The sequence below is a fragment of the Aythya ferina genome (assembly GCF_964211825.1).
Source record: "Aythya ferina genome assembly, chromosome: 4".
NCBI lineage: Eukaryota > Metazoa > Chordata > Aves > Anseriformes > Anatidae > Aythya > Aythya ferina.
The window spans coordinates 45,874,749-45,892,559 of record NC_140300.1 but is presented as its reverse complement, the minus strand read 5'-3'; the positions used below and the strand labels follow the sequence as shown (position 1 = coordinate 45,892,559).

At 42.9% G+C, this 17,811-nt stretch overlaps 1 protein-coding gene and 2 long non-coding RNA genes across 4 annotated transcripts in view; 1 reads left to right on the top strand and 2 right to left on the bottom strand.

The window, feature by feature from the left end:
• The window catches only part of LOC311436461, a 38,518-nt gene extending 37,381 nt beyond the window's left edge, over window positions 1-1,137 (top strand). Inside the window, exon 3 of the long non-coding RNA XR_014692869.1 lies at window positions 965-1,137. This is a non-coding gene — a long non-coding RNA (uncharacterized lncRNA). The remainder of the gene's footprint in view (window positions 1-964) is intronic.
• LOC311436460 (putative RNA-binding protein 46) overlaps window positions 1-17,358 on the bottom strand; it is a 35,150-nt gene extending 17,792 nt beyond the window's left edge. The window contains exons 1-2 of one of the 2 annotated variants that reach the window (XM_084518673.1): window positions 16,771-17,358; window positions 16,571-16,658 (exon numbers count right to left, since the gene is read on the bottom strand). In XM_084518673.1, coding sequence (XP_084374799.1) covers window positions 16,571-16,658; window positions 16,771-17,340 — 658 coding nt within the window. In that variant the 5' untranslated portion in view covers window positions 17,341-17,358. Of the gene's footprint in view, window positions 1-1,167; window positions 1,274-16,570; window positions 16,659-16,770 lie in introns of those variants that run through there. The other variant, XM_084518672.1, reaches the window with a different exon arrangement.
• LOC311436462 lies at window positions 3,198-12,952 on the bottom strand. The gene is made up of 3 exons (XR_014692870.1): window positions 12,900-12,952; window positions 6,665-6,775; window positions 3,198-4,821 (listed from the first exon to the last, which is right to left on the bottom strand). It is a non-coding gene; the product is annotated as an uncharacterized lncRNA (long non-coding RNA).
• Window positions 17,359-17,811: the final 453 nt, after the last annotated feature.

Genomic DNA, 17,811 nt, shown 5'->3' with positions numbered 1-17,811 from the left:
TTAAATTGATCAATGCTGCTGAAAAGGAAGAAGGATCCCAAAGCAGCTATAATTGCATTCATTTTCTACAGTCTGAAGCAGAAGTCACCTTGTCCTCTTCATCTTGTTACTCTTGTTTTTTTTGTACAAACTAAACTTCAGTGAACTTTTACTTCTAGCTTCATTACCCAAATGAGCACCATTATCTACACAGCTTATTTTTCACACAACAGCCATCCAGGTAACTTCCTACTGCTACAAAAAACAAGAATTACTAAAAATAAAGCCATACATAATAGGTAACGTAACAAAACTTATCCCACCCACCCTTTCACATAGAAGGGTTTTCAGATGATTGTTTGTCACACTGATCAAGTTCTTGCCTCCATACTAAAGACATTAACCAGCCCCATGGTTGTTAGAAGTCTTACTGTTCTTCACTTAGATATTCCATTAAAACCACAACAGTTCCTCAATCTAAAGCAAGTCTGTGTACATTTATAAAGGTTTTTCAGAAGATTTATGCCATACTTGTGGCTAGACTGGTTTTATGATTAAGCCCCTTCCACCGCTACATTTAATGCATGTTATACTGTGATATTACTGTTCTGTGTTTGCATTATTTTGCCTAACAGCTTAGCCCCTTTAACCAAGCTTTGAATCACGGCCCTGTTCTTGAGTCATGGCCCTGTTCTTTGGTGCAGTCTTTCCACAACAGCTGACACTTTAAGAGCCTATACATGTCCCTTAATTAGAACACTGATAGAATAAACACAACTCCTTTTTTTCCATCCCAGAAAAAGAAAAGTTTTGTGTATATAATTATACAGAATTTAGCCTATAGATTTATAGCAGTATTGAGTAATAATGTGAGTTGTGTACATAATTACATACGGTCTAGTTTATGTAAATCTGTGGTAGTAATATCGATCTATTTATATAAAAAAATATATATATATATTAATTTTTCTTTTCTATCAACCAGGTATTCATTCTGGGACAGGAACCTATGTAAGCAACCATTCTGGAAAGATAACGTTCGCGCGACGCCCAACACAAAACAGTAATTTAAAAAAAAAAAAAAAAAAAAAAACTAAAATCCCCTAAAACTTGACTTCAAAACCTTGAGCTTTGGACGCGGCCAGCAGCCCACAAACACCCCGCCCGTCTCCTCAGGGCGCCATTTACCCGAGCGGGACTCCCTCAGGCCGGCACCGCCACCCGTCCGCCCCTCACAGCACCGCTGCCAGGCAGAGCCGACACCGCCGCCACGGCTTTCCCTCTCCCTGCCCCGGCTCAGCCAATCAGCAGCCGGCTGAGGTGGGCGCGAGAGTGATTGACAGCAGGCGCTGGCCAGTCAGAGTGAGGCAGAGGGCAGCGGGGCGGGGCACGCGAGCTCTTTTAAAATGGCGGCCGTTGCGGGCCGTTAGGGCTGACGGGAGCGTTGGAGCAGGAGGTGGGGCCGCCATGAGGGAGGAGCGGCGGCCCCCCCAGGGCCCTTCCTGAGGGTCGCGCACGGGGTGCTGCCGCCCCTCGGACCGGCCTCCGTCCCTCCTTTAGGCAGGAGGCGCCCTTGTTGGGCTTAGAGGCAGCTTTTTTGTGTCTTTTTTGGCTCATAACTGTTCTTGGAAGGCCTGTCTGGGCATTTAGGATAGGCTGTGGTGTAAGCATGTGCTTACTGTTGTGCTGGTTCCTGTTGGCAAATGTAATGCTTCAGTGAAATAAATCTGTTCTCAATTCCTGCTGTTGTAGTTCAGTTTTTACCCAGGCCTAATAACATAATTGTTAGTGCCATAACAAAAACAGGCCCTTCCCAAAGCAGTTGGGCTCTGAAGGCCTTGTGGTTTTAGCACTGCTTCAGAGCCCATATTAAAGCTCCTCAGAGGCGCTGGAGGCACAGAGCTTTGATGGGCACGCATCAAGTGCACAGCTGTCAATAAAAAGTATGGAATTGGCATGGAAGTTCTTCAATTTGTTGCTATCCAAGTGTTGTAGCCAATTTTCCGTATCTAGCAAACCAAAGACTCTCACTGACAAGAAGCATGGAGCAGAAACTTCCTTCCTTACACACCTTGCCTAAACTGGTTCTGAATATACCAGAGAATCCCAAGAAATTTAGCTTAAGGACATGCAAATTCATCTTTATTACAAATATGTCCTAGAGTTTCTAGCAGTCTACTTTTTAATATATAGTATCATAAAATTGTATTTTAATAGAGCATATTAAATATTTATCTATTTGAGTTTCTTTTTTAAAAAGAAAAAGCTTATCTTTTTATCAATAATGGCATGATACACTCACTGTGTGTTTTACAAGTGATATGACACCATTTAAAAGTCCCGAATGGCCAAAAATGCTACTGCCTTCAAGATTAAATGCCACCACCTTTTTTGTTCAGGTGCCTGCTGGTTTTTTGACTGTATCTAACTCAGCTGTGAAACCTCTAATAGGAATGAATTAGAGGTATATTACAATAAACAAAGTTTTGTGTGTTTTATCTGTAACTCAGTGCCCTTGTTACCTTGGAGACTCCTCATTTTGTGGCAGAAAACCCCATGTGTTTCATTTGTTATTGCTAGTGGAAAGAATTGAAAGAACATGAGCAACGACTTCTAAGTGAAAAACCTCTTCAGCATTTTCTTTGAATTTCACAAATTTGACATCTCACTGGGCAGGTGACCGTGCACAACCATTTCTGAGGTACAACTTACAGTTTGCTGATGAGCAGCTGCTCAGCAAGGAATTTTAACCCATTGCAGTAATTCAACAGCAGCAGATCTTAAGGAAACACACAACTTTGCTGTCAGATCTTCCTCTTTATGGCATCACATGAAGAAAAGAAAATCAAAATAGCAAAAAAAGTCTTAGTTTTTATTTCTTATTAAACATCAAAGTCAGCTGTAGGAACTAAAGACTCAGTTGGTTTTCTTGCTGACCCCTCCCTATATAACAGAAATTAAGATCCTTTTCTTCTTTTGCTCCATGTGTCCTAATTGGGTATTAGAGCTCTCACTACTGCCTTGCCCACAGGTGTTAGCTGTTTCTTTCTGACAATCCAAATTGCTCAGTATAATTAAGTTTTACTATGAACAGCTGTTTCTAACCTGTATTTGTCTTGGATTCTGCTGTGACTTGTCAAATGTGATAAAGTCTGAGCTTAATATTTTTGAGTCTTTTCTAACAGTAAGGAAGTATTTACAAGGGAATACAATACTATATTTATATCAAACAGCTTATCGGATAACTTCAGGTATTCAAAAAAAGACTTGGCATAGCTGAAAACATGTCATGGCTAGAACAAATCTACTTATTGAACCCAGATAACGCTCTCAAAAACATAGCTTTTCTTGCATTAAAGCTAGAAGAGTCCTCAACAAGCAACCTTCTCAGCCAATCTTTTATTTTAAAAAGTTGATGTAGTTAATTTTATGCTTTTATACAATGTGTAATTGTGTCAAGTAACTTGGAACAGTTGCAGGGGACAAGCCTTCTCTGTTCCTCCTCCAGATAGGCACTGCCACCAGTGAATTCTGCCTTGCTTTCGTGTCTTCCCCTTTGTCTCACATAGTACTGGATTGCATTGTGCATTCAAAAGACACAGCTCATTTATCAGTAGCCATCATTTGTAAAGGTGATTCGTAAAGGAAGGAGAAGGTCAATGAACATTTTAATTCTCATTTCTAGGAGTGATAACTCTTCACAGCAAAGAGACAGTTTCAGTTATTACTCTCTCTTCTCCCCACCCCCATATATAAATACCACTTATCCAAAGACATGACATATTTTAATGCACTTATTTTTAATGAAGATTTACTAAAAGATGGGAAAGAGGACCAGGCTCAGAAGAACGTTTGTTATTTATCAGAGAACTTAGTTTTTACCGCCTTATTTAATCGGTACCATAGCACATACCTGTTAAACATTTAAGCCTGATAAATAGAAGCCTTTTGGGGGGTTATTTTACAAGAGTCATAAGTATTTGGCATAAATTCTGGTTAGAAAATTACCTAAAATTGCAAATAATGTGCTATTTGCCCTAAAGCTTTATTCAATTCCTCTTAATATAAAGGAGACACTGAGTTAGTTTCTTCATGAATGTCTTTTTGAAACTGTCACAAATCTGATGGATGAGGAATGAGGGCAGAGATGCCAAGATTATGACATTTATTCCTTTGGCTAAATTTGAAAACGTGAAAGAGGCCTTTTCTTACACATTTTATTTTATAGCACTGCATCAGACGGTTGCTTTTCTTTTCCTTTAAGTTATTTTAGGTAGCTGTAACACAGAAGTCCTTGATGTTTTTTAACTTCTGTTTCATTGGAATGCTAGCAAGCCCCAGCATATATTCCTGGAGTGGACTGCCACTGCAGTTGTAATATGTTTTAATAGAAGCATAAGATTTTTTTTTCCTTTTTTTCTTCTTTTTTTTTTTTTTAATTCTTTTGGTCAGAGTAAATTTTACTATGGCCTGGAGCAGGAAAAGAGGGTATGTAGTATTTCTGCACTCTGACAGGTTTGATATGTAGGTAGTGGAAATACTTTAAAAGGAAGCAGACATCCTTTGAAGTTTAAACAAAGGTCTTTGTAGAAAACCTAGACATAATATGATTGTAAATCTAATTATACCAAGCTGTCCAGAAAGACTTAATTTCAGTCAGTCGGTCCACTTTCTTTCAGGTTCCAGTTCATCAAGTAGCTGTAATGCCTGTTTTGTAGGATCCTCCTAACAAGGCATCCCAGTGCCCGAAGGGTCTGTTTTCTTGAAAAGTACCATTTGCTCTTGTTCAGCTTTTTGCCTCTGAAGAGTTGCAATCCTTTTTAAATATAAAATCTGATATTGCTGGAAGAAGCATAAGGGGCAACAATGTAGAGAAATCATCATACAGAATTGTTTTCTTTCCTTTGTAAACCACTTCAAGACACACATATGATTTTTAACATGCAGATGTGCAATGAATATGAAAAGAATATCAATTCTGAAGCATGTTCTGTGCTCACCTAGATGAACGTGAATATCAACAGTTTTATTGAAGTAAATTGAACTAAACCAACTTTAAACCAATATCACTGAGTACAGTGAAGTAAAATGTTTATAATGAGGTGTATAAAATCTCTTCATTTTTTTCCATCATGACCTCCAGAGCTATTGCTTTCTTCCACCTTTATATCTTGCTCTCAAAACCCTGTGCGACAAACCCTACCTTTAATCAATGAAATGGCTGTTCTCTGGGAATGCAGCTGACCCAGAGAAGGGAAGGAGCAGCTTGGAATTGCTGAAAAAAGTAACACTGCAGAGGGTTGGTGAAAGAAGAGCTAAATGTCAGAAAATAGAAGGGAAGATAGTACGGGAAGGAGGGAAGAGCTGCAGAAGATGGAGAATCCTTTCCTTTAGTACTGCAGTATTTTGATTCTACACAGTTACACAATGCTTTTCCATCTGTTTTTTTAGGCAGACAATAACCTGAAATGACAGCATATCCCCTGCATGTCTGCAACAGCAGCAATTAAAGAAATTTGGCTTTTCTGGCACTTTTGAAATACTTTTGTAACAAAACTCGAGACCAGAATTTTCTTTCCACACCGATGTGAAGCACAAGGAGCTGCAGAGCAGGCTTCCTTTAGTCATACCACTGGTGTCCCAGTCCTCACTGGAGGACTTGGAAAGGTCAGAGGTGGTTCCATCTCAGTCACTGCTCAGTTTTTGGTTTCTTTGCAAATCCTGTCAGAAAATATTTTAATTTATGGTAGTTTCTGTGGAAGTTTTATAGCATGGTTTCAGCATTGGAACCAAACAGGCATCAAACTGTAAAGTCTTTGGTCATATCTGATCTGACCTAGATATTAACTGAAGGTTTACAAGGTAGACTAAAGATTTACCTATTGAATATTTAATCATTCTGGAAATAAATTATATTGAGTGCAGCAGGGGAGAACAAGGTTCAGTTTTTATTTTTCCTAGAATGAAATATTTAAAGTATGTTCATGGTAGCTTAAAAAGTGGAGTGTTCACTGTTTCCTTAGGCTACTCATACTTGACTTTGAATTCCAGTTTATTCTCACAATCCTGAAAGGCATTGATTTATCAAGCTCACATCCTTTTAATTTATTATCCAGCTGCTGTGAACTGCTAACTAGCTTTTAAGTCAGGAAGCTCAGGAAACTCAGGACTGTCAATGCCAATTACAATTAAACAACTTATGATACTTCCTTATAATTTACTCTGTATTTTTCCTGAGACTTTAAGGAGATAGTGCTATGTTTAGAGACATAATTAAGGAAGTCTGAAACAATGCAACCTGCTTTTTTGTGGTTCTTTTGTTGGTTCTTTCATACGCTTTCATATATTAGACACACATAGAAAGTCATCATTTATCTTTGTGTGTGTGTGTGTGTGTGTGTGTGTGTGTGTGTGTGTGGTAGTATTCACTGAGTAAGGCTAACAACATTATTTTTAAATGCCTTTTTTGTACCTAACTTGTGCTTTCCTTATGAGGCCAAGAGACATAATCAAAACTACAATGAAAAACTAAATCAGGAACCACCACACTGTGGACACCTATGAAGAAATCAAAGTACTCTGCAGCTTAGCTGTCTCTCCCCCATTTCTGGTTAGGTGTTACACCAATGAAACGGGAATTTAGCACAAACACTTTTGTGCCTCCTCAGTAAGCTTCAATACTTACTCAGCTCTGCCAGCTCCAAAAGCATGGATGTAGCGGTGCGTGACGGGCCAATGCCAGCGTTAAGTGATCCCAGTTTGCTGAAAAGTCTGGCACAGCGTTCTGCTGACAGGCCTGTGGGAGAACATGGGTAAAGAACGACTGCAAGACCTTCCCTGGAAAGCCACTAGGTGGGATTAGCTGATCTTAACAGAAGGACTGTCAGCCACGGCTGTTCTTATTTTGAGCAAGGCCTGCAACTCCCTTCTCCCATCAGTTGCAGATGGTGCAACATCGTCCACACCACGTCGAGGTCTTGACGAATGGGGGATTTTCAATGCTCCTGCCCACACAGGGCACCAGGGAGAAGCCACCCTCCTTCCCGTGCCACAGGAGGCGAAGGCCTGCTGTGAGGGCTGCCCTTCAGACAGGGCAACCCTCCCAAACAGGGAGCGCAGTAAGCTCATTACATCAAAAACCCCAGGGAACAAGGGTAAAAAAGTTTCAGACCACCTTGCTAACATAAAAGCTAATAACGAAAAGCCTCATTAAAAATAAACCATAAGTCAGGCATTTGCCAGAGTCAGAGAATTGACACATAATAAAGAAAGGGCCTTTGGGGAAAGATACCTCTCTTATGAAGAAAGGCTGAGAGAGCTGGGGATATTCAGCCTGAAGAGAAGGCTCTGGGGTGACTTTATTGCAGCCTTTCAATACTTAAAGAGGGCTTATAAAAAAGATGGAGAGTGACAGACAGACAGTGATAGGACAAGGGGGAATAGTTTAAAAGAGGGGAGATTTAGATTAGAGGTCCACTCAGAGAGTGGTGAGGCACTAGAACAGGCTGCCCAGAGAAGCTGTCAATGCCCCATTCTTGGAGGTGTTCAAGGACAGGTTGAACTAGGCCCTGACTAACCTGATCGAGTGGGAGGTGTCCGTGCCCATGGCAGGGTTGGAACTGGGAAATCTTTAAGGTCTCTTTCAACCCAAACCATTCCATGGTTCCGTGATTAGCCATAGCTTTATATATATATGTGTATGTGTGTGTGTATCAGCAATATTTAAAATAAAAAAAAAAAAAAAAGAGATTTCCACAGTAAAGCCATTAATTTTCACAATTATTTTTTACAGGAAATATATCCTCACATTAGTCCTAAACTGAGGGATCAAAAGAAGCCGCTTTATGAGGAATTAGTAAACTTAAAGTAACAAACTGGCAAGGCTGGACATATTCAAGGCTAAAGAAACTCCAGCATGATACTGTGGGACTGAGGGGTGTAATGTGTAATAAATTTTTGAAAGCAGCCATTGTACCGGAAGAATGGTGCCAAATGAACCATTTTCAGAAGAATCCCAGCATGAATGTGTGGAAAGCACTAAATCTGAGTTCCGTACCAGGAACATCTGAGAATTCTAAGGCTAAGTGGAGAAAAGGCATGCAAAATGAATATTCATTGTTCCCTGTAGTAAAAGAAGGGAAGAACAGCTAATTTAATCATCAGACAGTCATTTTAAAATAAAGTGCCTTTCTGTATAAGTCGTAACTAATGTTGCCATTGAACCATTTGGAGGCCAGACAGAGAAGTTAAAATAGGAATAAGAAAAGTTCAGGTAGGGTAAATTCACTGGTGAGCATTACACTTGATGTAATGAATGCAGGCTTCAAAACAGGAACATCATGAATTGTTGCTTATGGAAATTTTTGAAACTACATCAAGACTCTGCCTGTACCCATACCCTGCCCCTAAGCACTCACTGTTGCTCATTGGCAGAGAATGATATTGGGCTAAACCGACCTTTGGATATTGCCAAGTTCATTCCTTTGTTCCCATATTGCTGAAAAAAAATTGGCCCTCCACTATAAGCTCAGGGCCCTCAAAGGTAGTTAAGCTGCTAACAGTGTCTGGTTGTAAAGGATATGCTTGTCTCAGCTCTGAATCAAGAGTCCAAGTTTCCTAAAAAATAATGGGAGTAGTTGTATTCACAGGAAGAGACCTTGGGAAGCCAGCTGAAAGGTGCATTACCTAAACTGGCAAAAAGCTAGGTAGAAATGCAAGTGGCAGCACAGAAGGAACTGGCTGTAGGCAGTTGTCTGAATAGATTTGAAAAGCTATGAAAAATAAAGCTGCACAGTTTATGGCCTGTAAGATTCTTCAAATCATAATTCAGTGCAAGTTCCTTAGTGCTCAGGATGTTTATTTCTGAACACCATCATTACGTTGCCGCAGGCACAAGATATTGGGGAGATCAGGGAATGGAAGGGAGTACATCATATTTAGTCTTGTTCCATGTGAAGCCAGTAACAAAGCCACTGTTGATTTTAGCTGGAAGAAATGTAACGGAATGGTGGTGTTATAATAAAAAAGCTTGGAGTACTATGTACTTGGTGGTGGGTCTGGTGAATTGCTGAGAATGTGTCCTGCTGGGGTATTTTTAAATATGCATTGCAAGTAAAGTGATTTAAAAAAAAAAAAAAAAAAATCTAAACTTTTAGGTAACCTATTTTTTTGTTAGGATCAAATGTGTTTTTCTGTATAAGCAGATGTCTCACTCCTGTCCCACGTTCCTTTCCTGCTCAGATATAGCGAGCTCACAACTAACGTCACAAATTCAGTGTCTTTTCCATAAGAAAAAAATGGTTGTTGCCAACACAGATTTATATTTAATTGCAGGATTGAGTACTGTCTGTGAGAGAGATTTTAACACATACATTCCCTAAACTGAAAATGCAAACTAGAAAGTTATTGAGGGAAAGTAATTTCTATAACTGGTTTGGGTGGATATTTTCAGCTTGCTTGTAAAAAAACGCTTTACAAGTCATAAAAACCTCATTATAATTTTGAAATGTATTTCATGACTATGTATCAGGTCTACTGCCTGTATAATTTTCAATACTTTAACAGTTTAGGAGTTACTGGAATTGCTCAAATATATCAGAAATAGAAATGCTCCATTCCTCACTGGAATTTCAGTTTGCTGGCCAAGCAGAAATACTGCTTTCTCCAGGCAAGTTTTTGAAAGGCATTTCTAGTCTAACCCTGGTCTGCAAATGATCAAATTGTACAAATAACTATTTAGAATGACAATTGAGTTGTTCTTATGGTGTGACCAAAGCAGTCTGCTAGCCAACATAAGTTGGGCGTAATGCCTAAAAAATAAAATAAAATAAAAAAATAAAGTGTCACCTTTTCCATGCAATTGTCAGTGCTCAATGGCTGATGCACTGGATGAGGAGAGGTTATGTTTACCTCTGTTTGTCCAGGTCATGTCCTAATCTATTACACACCTTGATTTCCAGAGGAGCTTCCCAAGCTTTGTGGAGGACCAAGGAATGGGATACAGCAACATGACTGTAAATGTCATGAGCTACATCTTCAAGTATACTTTAGGCCTTAGACACCTTCCAGTCTGGAGCGATTCTCAGCCCTGAGTAACGCATTCAGTCTTCTCTTCCAAAACTTGGAAGAGTTAGATACCTCGGGAAGGACTCCTCAGAAACTGGCTGAGCTACAGCCTATGGAAAGTAACTCATGAATAACATGAGGTTTGGCATGGAACTGAGAGTCTGGGGCATATTTGCATGAATCAGAGCCTAAGCTCATACTTCAGGCAAGTTGGTATGACTACAAAACAGGACAGGATCACGAGAGGGTATCTGTTCGGGTTTCACAAGCAACAGAGATGTGATAGCATGGTGTCAAACCAAATAGCCTTCTTCCCCTAGGGCTAGATGCAGTTACGTGTTTTCCACAGCTATAACACTTCAGGTTCTGGAGGCCACCAGGCAATCATTGGCTCCGGGCTACTTATACTGTGCACATTGCTTAGAACAACTCTGAATGAATGTGGTTGAAACCAGGAGCCTCCCTGCTCCTGAGCATTTCCTTGGAGTTAAGTATAATCTTGTTCACAAATGGAAATGGCAAAAGTTACTGTGTTTAACACCTAACCCTAACTACCTAAATCTTTCAGCCAAGGGTGCAGGATACCTCTCGTTATCTTTACACCCACATATCCCCATTTTTGAGTAGAATTACTTACTCATTTCTTTTCTACTATGTGGCAGTAACGGACCCACTCTTCCCTGTGCTTCTGTGTAGTGCTACATGGAAGTGTGCAGGTGTTGTCAACAAAACTGCAAGAAAACAGGTGCAAGTCTGAGTCTGGCCTAAGACTATGCAGAACATTAGCTTTGTACAGAACATTGTAGCTTGACAAGTTTAGCAGAGCATAACCTTTAATTTGCTGGTATTCTTAATTATATAAAGTAGTATATTTCCTTAGCCTCACAGAAAACTCGGGTTTCACAGGCAATGAAGTTGCCTTCTGGTAAGGACCCATGTTTTCATTTGTTTGGTATGTTCAATGCAAGAAACTCACAACCTTATGCAAATATTAACCAAGTCTGGCATCTGGAAAGAAGACAGGAAGATTATTGTTGTCTCAGTTACAGACATGGGAGACATATGAAAGAATTAAAAAAAAAAAAAAAAAAAAAAAGAAAAACTAAAGGCAATGGTTAGTTACAGCAGGTATCTGAACACTTCACCAAAAAATCCCACTACACCAAAGCAGCAAATCTTTGATCCAACCTGATAGCCTCTTCCTTATATCTGCCTGAAAGTTTGTGTTGTGTCAAAGTAGGAAAACATCCCAAACTTAGCATTTCTAGTTCCTGACTAAGCCTAGGTACCTGGTTCCCACTCAGAACCACACTGAGGCCCATGGACCATGAGGACCAACAGCCCTCTTCGGGGTGCCAAACACACTGAGCCCCAAGAGAACCTGCTCCAACCCTGAGGGAACAGGGAGCCATTTTGTCCTTCAAACTTGGAGCCACAGGTGCTGCCCAACCTGATAAAAGTACTTCAGTCATCAACTGACCTAATCATGAGAGAAAATTAGGAAAGGTGAAGGGCAGCCACCTCATAGTTTTATCAAAAGTTTGGTGATTCTCCTGAAGGCAGACTGAGAAGGCCCTAGGACCAGACCTCCCATGTCCCCAGAAATGCTGTAGACATCACATTAGTGCACACCTAAGAACACAGGATTGCCATTTCCACTCAAGTGCTGCTCCATGAAGGAATTCAAGGTTTTCAGTAACAAATGGGCTAAGCCAGGTCTACTTTAAAATTCTGGCCAGGTGAATCTATGAAAGGAGGTCATAGAATAGGTTTGTCTATTCGTGTGGTGGTCGTCCATATTACTCGGCTGTTTGCATGATCCCAGACGCAGCCCACATTAAGTAGTGCTCTCTTGGAGCTCGCCTTGGGACAGCACAGGCTGGGGAGTGCTTCCAAGAGCTGTGAGAGGCGCAGCCACGCTGTGCTGGTGAGGGTGTTGCTATATAGGCATGAGTCACAGCGAACCACCACTGTGTCAAAAGATGGACTCTAGCCCATTTTATTGAGCAGTTTAGATTACAGCCTGTGGCATTTATGGTGTAATTCTCGATTTAAACAGCTTAATTTGCCTTCCCTTAGTCTCAGCCCTAACACAACCTCATTTCAGCCCCCCTAAACTCCAGCTGGGAACAAGAGAGCAGACACATTGTGCCCAGCATGCCAAACCAAGCAGTGTCTCAGTCTTCACACGCACACAGCCCTCACTGACTGGTCCTACAGCATGCTTAATATGCCCTGATTTTGCAAGTAAAAAAAACCTACATTACCTACCCCCCCACACTTTCACTGCCTTAACACCTAAAGCTGGGTGCCCAGTCTGAATGTGATTCATTGTAGGGGACTGGGCAGCTGAGTTGCTCAAAATCACGCTATCGCAGAGCAGACAGTGATTCTTTTCCAGTTCATAGATATGCTATAAAGAAGAGGTAGCAAGTAAAACGTGGGCACAGGGCTTGATAAAGTACTCTAATAAATGGGGAAACAAACAAACAAACAAAAAAATCAACAAAGCACCTCACAAAAAGATTTCTAACCTGTGAGACAGAAGCTGTTTTAAGTGTAAAATCTCCAGTTCTGTCCCAGACAGAGCTGCTGTGCTGCAGTCAGTGTAACTGTGATTTAGGTATCCTAAAGATTGCCCCATTTCCTCCCCTTCACCCTCTGCACTCAGGACTGTACCCTAAGCTTTCCCTTGACTTCAGAAGTGAAGCTGTGGCATGATATACAGACAAGAATTGAGTTTTAAGAAAACATGCCAAAAAACAGCCCTCAAATACTTTGTGATATATTCACAAAGTAGAGGAGATAGTTTACTTTATCAGTGCAGTATCCTGAAAGATTTTTGTAAGGCTTACCAGAAAGTGCAATGCACTCCAGCAAAGAGCCAGCCGTAGGTAGCATCTTCCCTTCAGAGCAGGAAGCCTGTTCTTGGCAATTAAGTGCTTAGCGAGATCAGTCCTGAGCAATTACAAAGCCCACATCACAACTCGCTTTGAGTGTCACCTGAGAGCTTTTCAATTTCAATGGTAAAAGGAGATGCTAGCTATCTAGACCGTCTAACACAGTTCTGGATCATTCAGTGGTGTGAGACTATTTAGTGTGAGAACATGCAGTAAATAATACATAGAGATCGCAGCTGTAATGTTTCTTGTAGATGCAGCTTGCTTTCTAAAACCTGTCTGGATGATGTCAAGTCACACAGGTTTAATCCCTCCCCCCCCCCACCCCCCCTGACTACAGCAATTATTGCTGATTTTTTTTTCATTAAAAGCCTCAATGGCATTTCTATGTAGCACTCTCCTTCAGCACAGGAGGACCCAAAGGTGAAATCAAGCAGCAGATGACTGCTGTGCTCACCCACAAAATGAGTAATCATTTACGCTCCGAGCTAAAATAAACACAAACAGAAAGCTCAGTGTTCTAATGGCTTTCTCCATTTAGCAACTTTTTTTTTTTTTCTTTTAAACACACGTTTTGTAAAAACATTTCGAGCCTTATGAATGCCCATTTTATTTTTGTTTTCTTTGGAAAGCCTGAAGTGAAATATCTATCCTTTTCACTCGATGTCTTCACTACTTGCATTTCCCAGTGGCACTGGGGTGATGGTTACACTCCCCCATTACACATCGAGGTTTAACCACACAACTTTTCAAAACAGCCCCACCACTAGAAGACCTGCAGCTTCATACTTACTCTTCCCATCACCACTGCTTACAGTCACCAATGAACAACGCTGCTCCTAAACACACACAATTTTAAGCAGTGGAGCTACTCCACAGTTTTCCGCGGTTTTCTTTTATAAGTAGCTCCTTCATTTCAATGGCATGATAGTTTGAGCTCAAGCCTGAAATGCAATGCTCCACCTAGGGCAAGTGCTTATTTTTACTCAAGCAATTACAGAAAAAAGTTGACGTTGACATTTACCAAAATATTTCAGAGCACATACACCACCCACTGAGCTGAACATGAGAATTCATGCCTGACTTTCACAAAATTTCCAGATCTCTTCTAGAATTACTGTTGGTAGGAAAAACTCCTTACCACACAGCAGAACTTCTCTGCCTTTACCTATGCTATTACTTGTCTCTGATGAATGGACACAGCAGGACAGCCTAGGCTATTTCATAGTATTTCATAAGCTTCTTAAAACTTTATGCTTTGAAGGAAAATTCTCTTCTAATGCTTCTGGAAGTCCGCAAGGAGCTGGCTTCATTTCTTCTGTAGAGACCCCTATGAAAATCCCAGTTTAGTCCCCCAGATTAATCCGAATGCTTCCTGCTCAACACCATCAGCAAAGCTGTTCCTAGAGCAGGAACTTTTCTCTGCCTTCCAACAATCCCACTCACAATCTGGTTACTGGTCATGACCCCGCTGTTTATTGTGTAAGTGAATCATAAGAATTATTGGAATTCTTATAAATCCCAGCTAAATAAAGGGGAAAATAAAAGCCCACCTGTAATCAGACACCATGTAACTGCATGTTAATGGGCTGTTCACTGCCCTTCTGGGATATGTAAGAGAAATGCTACAGCATTATACACCATATCAAGAGACCATTAGACATTTTCAAATGAATAAATTCTATTTATATAATTACAGTAGTGACTACAGTTCATACCTTATGCACAGCAAGTAAAAAAACACATTGGAATTTAATGTAAATATTACTAATGCATACACTATGAAAAAGCAATTCATGTTGATTTAAAAAAAAAAACACACCTTAACTTTAAAAGGGTTACCAGCCACAGTTACGTGGAGCATTACAATCTTTGAAAGCAGAACAGAAGCTGTTTACAAGGACCCAACAGTAATTGATATCCAGCTGCTTAGGAGCTAGGCTGCAGACTGATCGTGTCCTGAAAGCTAGGCTGAAATCCCCTCTCAGTTGATGACTGCAGCAATAATGCTGTTGTTTCCTATGAGACTGGAATTTCACCCCGGTCTTTACATTCTTTGTCGGTTATAACAGAGGAGCCAGAAGAAGAAAGATTAGAGGGCGGCCAAAGAGGCTCACAGTTCAAGAACCCAATCTTCAAACAGCTGTAGGTCTAGAGGAGGGAGTAGCGGGGGTAGAATATAGTTAATCAGAGTCTTACTGTAGAAACAGGAAAAAATGGAAACTTTGGTAGCAGAGCTGATCAGGATACTGAACACGGCTGAGAAAGAAGTGAATCTGAGCTTGAGTCCTTGGAAAAGACACCATAGTATTTGCCTTTAACTAGAAAAGAAGGTGAGCATAGTGCATGAACGTGTAAGTGCGTGTATAGCATGCCATTCCAGGAACTGAACAATTTCTCTGCATACATTAAGACATTGCCAAAGAAAAATGACAACAAAACAATGTTTTGTAGCACTGAAACAATTAGTTAGATGAACTTGATTTCAAATCCAGCTTTACACATTCTTGATAGAAAGGCATCAACACTGGGGATTTTTAGCACCGACTGCTGGCTTACAACTTATTTGCAAGGGACGAGTATAAAAATATGTCTTCTTTCACGAAGAGGCATCCTGTTTTAAGGCAATATCCAAAACAATACAGTGACCACAGGAACCACACCAACAACGCCTGATGCTTTACAGCACCCACGTAGTTCCAGTTACTGTGGGAAAGTGGGAACTAGATAGGCATTCATATTTGTTTTCCTTCTCCTCCCAGCCACATGCCCTGAAAGACTGGAAATCTGCAATATTTATATGTCACTAGCTTTCAAAAAGCAAACTGGTTTTCTCCCATACCAACGAGAACCCCTCTGTAGCCATACCAACCACCACCAGCAGCAAGGAGAATGCTGAGGTATTGCAGGCTTTCCTTGAAAGTTGTTCGATACGTAGCAAGTCTTTATTCAATCAATACAAATGAGAAATTTGTGAGCACTTCCCAGAAGGGAACTCAGAGGACCACAGCCGGATACACTACTGCAGCACAGAGCACCCAGGCGAGGGCTGCTTTTGGCTATCAGAGAGAGGCAGTTTACCTACTTGTATCTCCCCTAAAGGATATTCTTAAAAAGACAGTAACTTTTGAATATTAAGCATATCTGTCAAAGTAAGAGGCAAGTAGTTTGTTCTCCATATCCACCGCTTTGTGGCACTGCACCATCCATTTTATCAATAGCTGAGGCACTCAGGTATGCAGCTAAGAAATTAAAGCACGTGAAGGATATCAGCAGAATCAGTTATGGCTAAAGGCAAGGAGCAGAACTGCATCGCACCCCTACTTTTTAGTGATTTTAAGGGTGCGCGAGAATGTACCGACTGAGATTTTCAGGAAATCTATTACTCGGCTTACACAGTAAGCTATGCCTCATGCGCTGTATGCCAGACACAGCGGTCCTGGAAAACAGCACACAAGGTTAAGAAACGTTACACAACGCCGGTGAGTAATTTGTGCTTTTATAAATACAGTAGTGTACATCCTATATACAGGCGCCGTCCGCAGGCCCTCGGGAACGCCGTCAGCCCGCCATCCACAGCAAGAAGGTGACGAGGATGGTGGGCAGCGTGGTGGAGGGCGCCAGGCCCAGGCAGACCACCGCCGCCAAGCCCACCAGCACCGAGGCGAGCACGCTCCTCTGGTCGCGGATGATCATCTTCACCGTCTCGCAGAACTGCAAAAAAAAACAAGCGGACAAACGCAGGGCGGCGGGGTTAGAGGGGCAGGAGGCGACACCTGAGGGGCTTCTCCCCGCTACGCCCCCCGTCTCCCCGCTGCCCCCCTACCTTGTCGGTCTGCAGGCTGACCGGGGCGCCGTAGCGGCAGTAGGTGACAAAGTGCTCGCAGTTGTTCCAGAGCAGGCTGTAGGCCGTGGCTCCCACCAGCTTCTCGGCACGGCGGGCGGCCTCCTCGCTGCCCAGCAGGCGGTCCTTGAAGAGCCGGTCCATGTGGTTGACCAGGATGCTGCCGCCGTAGGCGAAGTCCTCCACCGTGTCCACGCGGATGCTGGCCGTCTTGGTGACGACGCCCAGGATGAGGCGCTTGTTGGTCACCACCCGCTGGATCTGCCGCCGGTCGTCGGTGAGGGCGGGCAGGATGTCGGGCATCAGGTGTGCCACGCGGTTCTCGCCCAGGTAGATGCCGAAGTGGACGAAGAGGGTGCGCGGCACCTCCAGCAGGTCGCCCCGCTGCAAGCACCCGGCGGCGGGCGGTGCTGGTGCCGGTGCCGTTGCCGGCGGCGGCTCCCCCCGGTCGGTGTCGGTGCCGGTGCCGGCGGCGGGCAGCGGCCGGAGGTGTGCGAGGAGCAGCAGCTTCTCCAGCAGCAGCGCGGCCGCCTGCGGCACCGCCTTCTTCATGGCCGGCCGGCCGCGGGACACCTCGGCGCCGCCGAAAGGGCCCCGGCCCCCGGCCCCGCTTTTCTAGGCTGCCGGGCGGGCCGGGGCGGGGCGGCCACCGGGGCCAGCCCACAGGGCCAGCGGCGAGCCGAGGGAGGCGAGCGGGGAGAGACCGCCCCGCCCGGCCCCGGGGGAGCCGCCTTGGTGGAGCCGAGGGGTAAATCCTGCCCTCGGAGCCGCGGAGGAGCCGCTCTCTGCATCCACAGCCCCCCCCGGTCCCTGCAACCCGCTGTGGCTGAAGGTGCGGCTTTCCCCATCCCGCCGCCTTCCAGCAGGTTGGCCGTGGCTGCTGCAGCGCCCCGTGGAGTATCAGCGAAGCAGGAGCAACGCTGGTGTCTAACACCACCCCGCCTCACCGGAGACAAACCCATTTCACACAGCAAGGTGCTTTTTTGCTCCCCACTTGCTTTCTGTGATCCACTTGCAATGTGG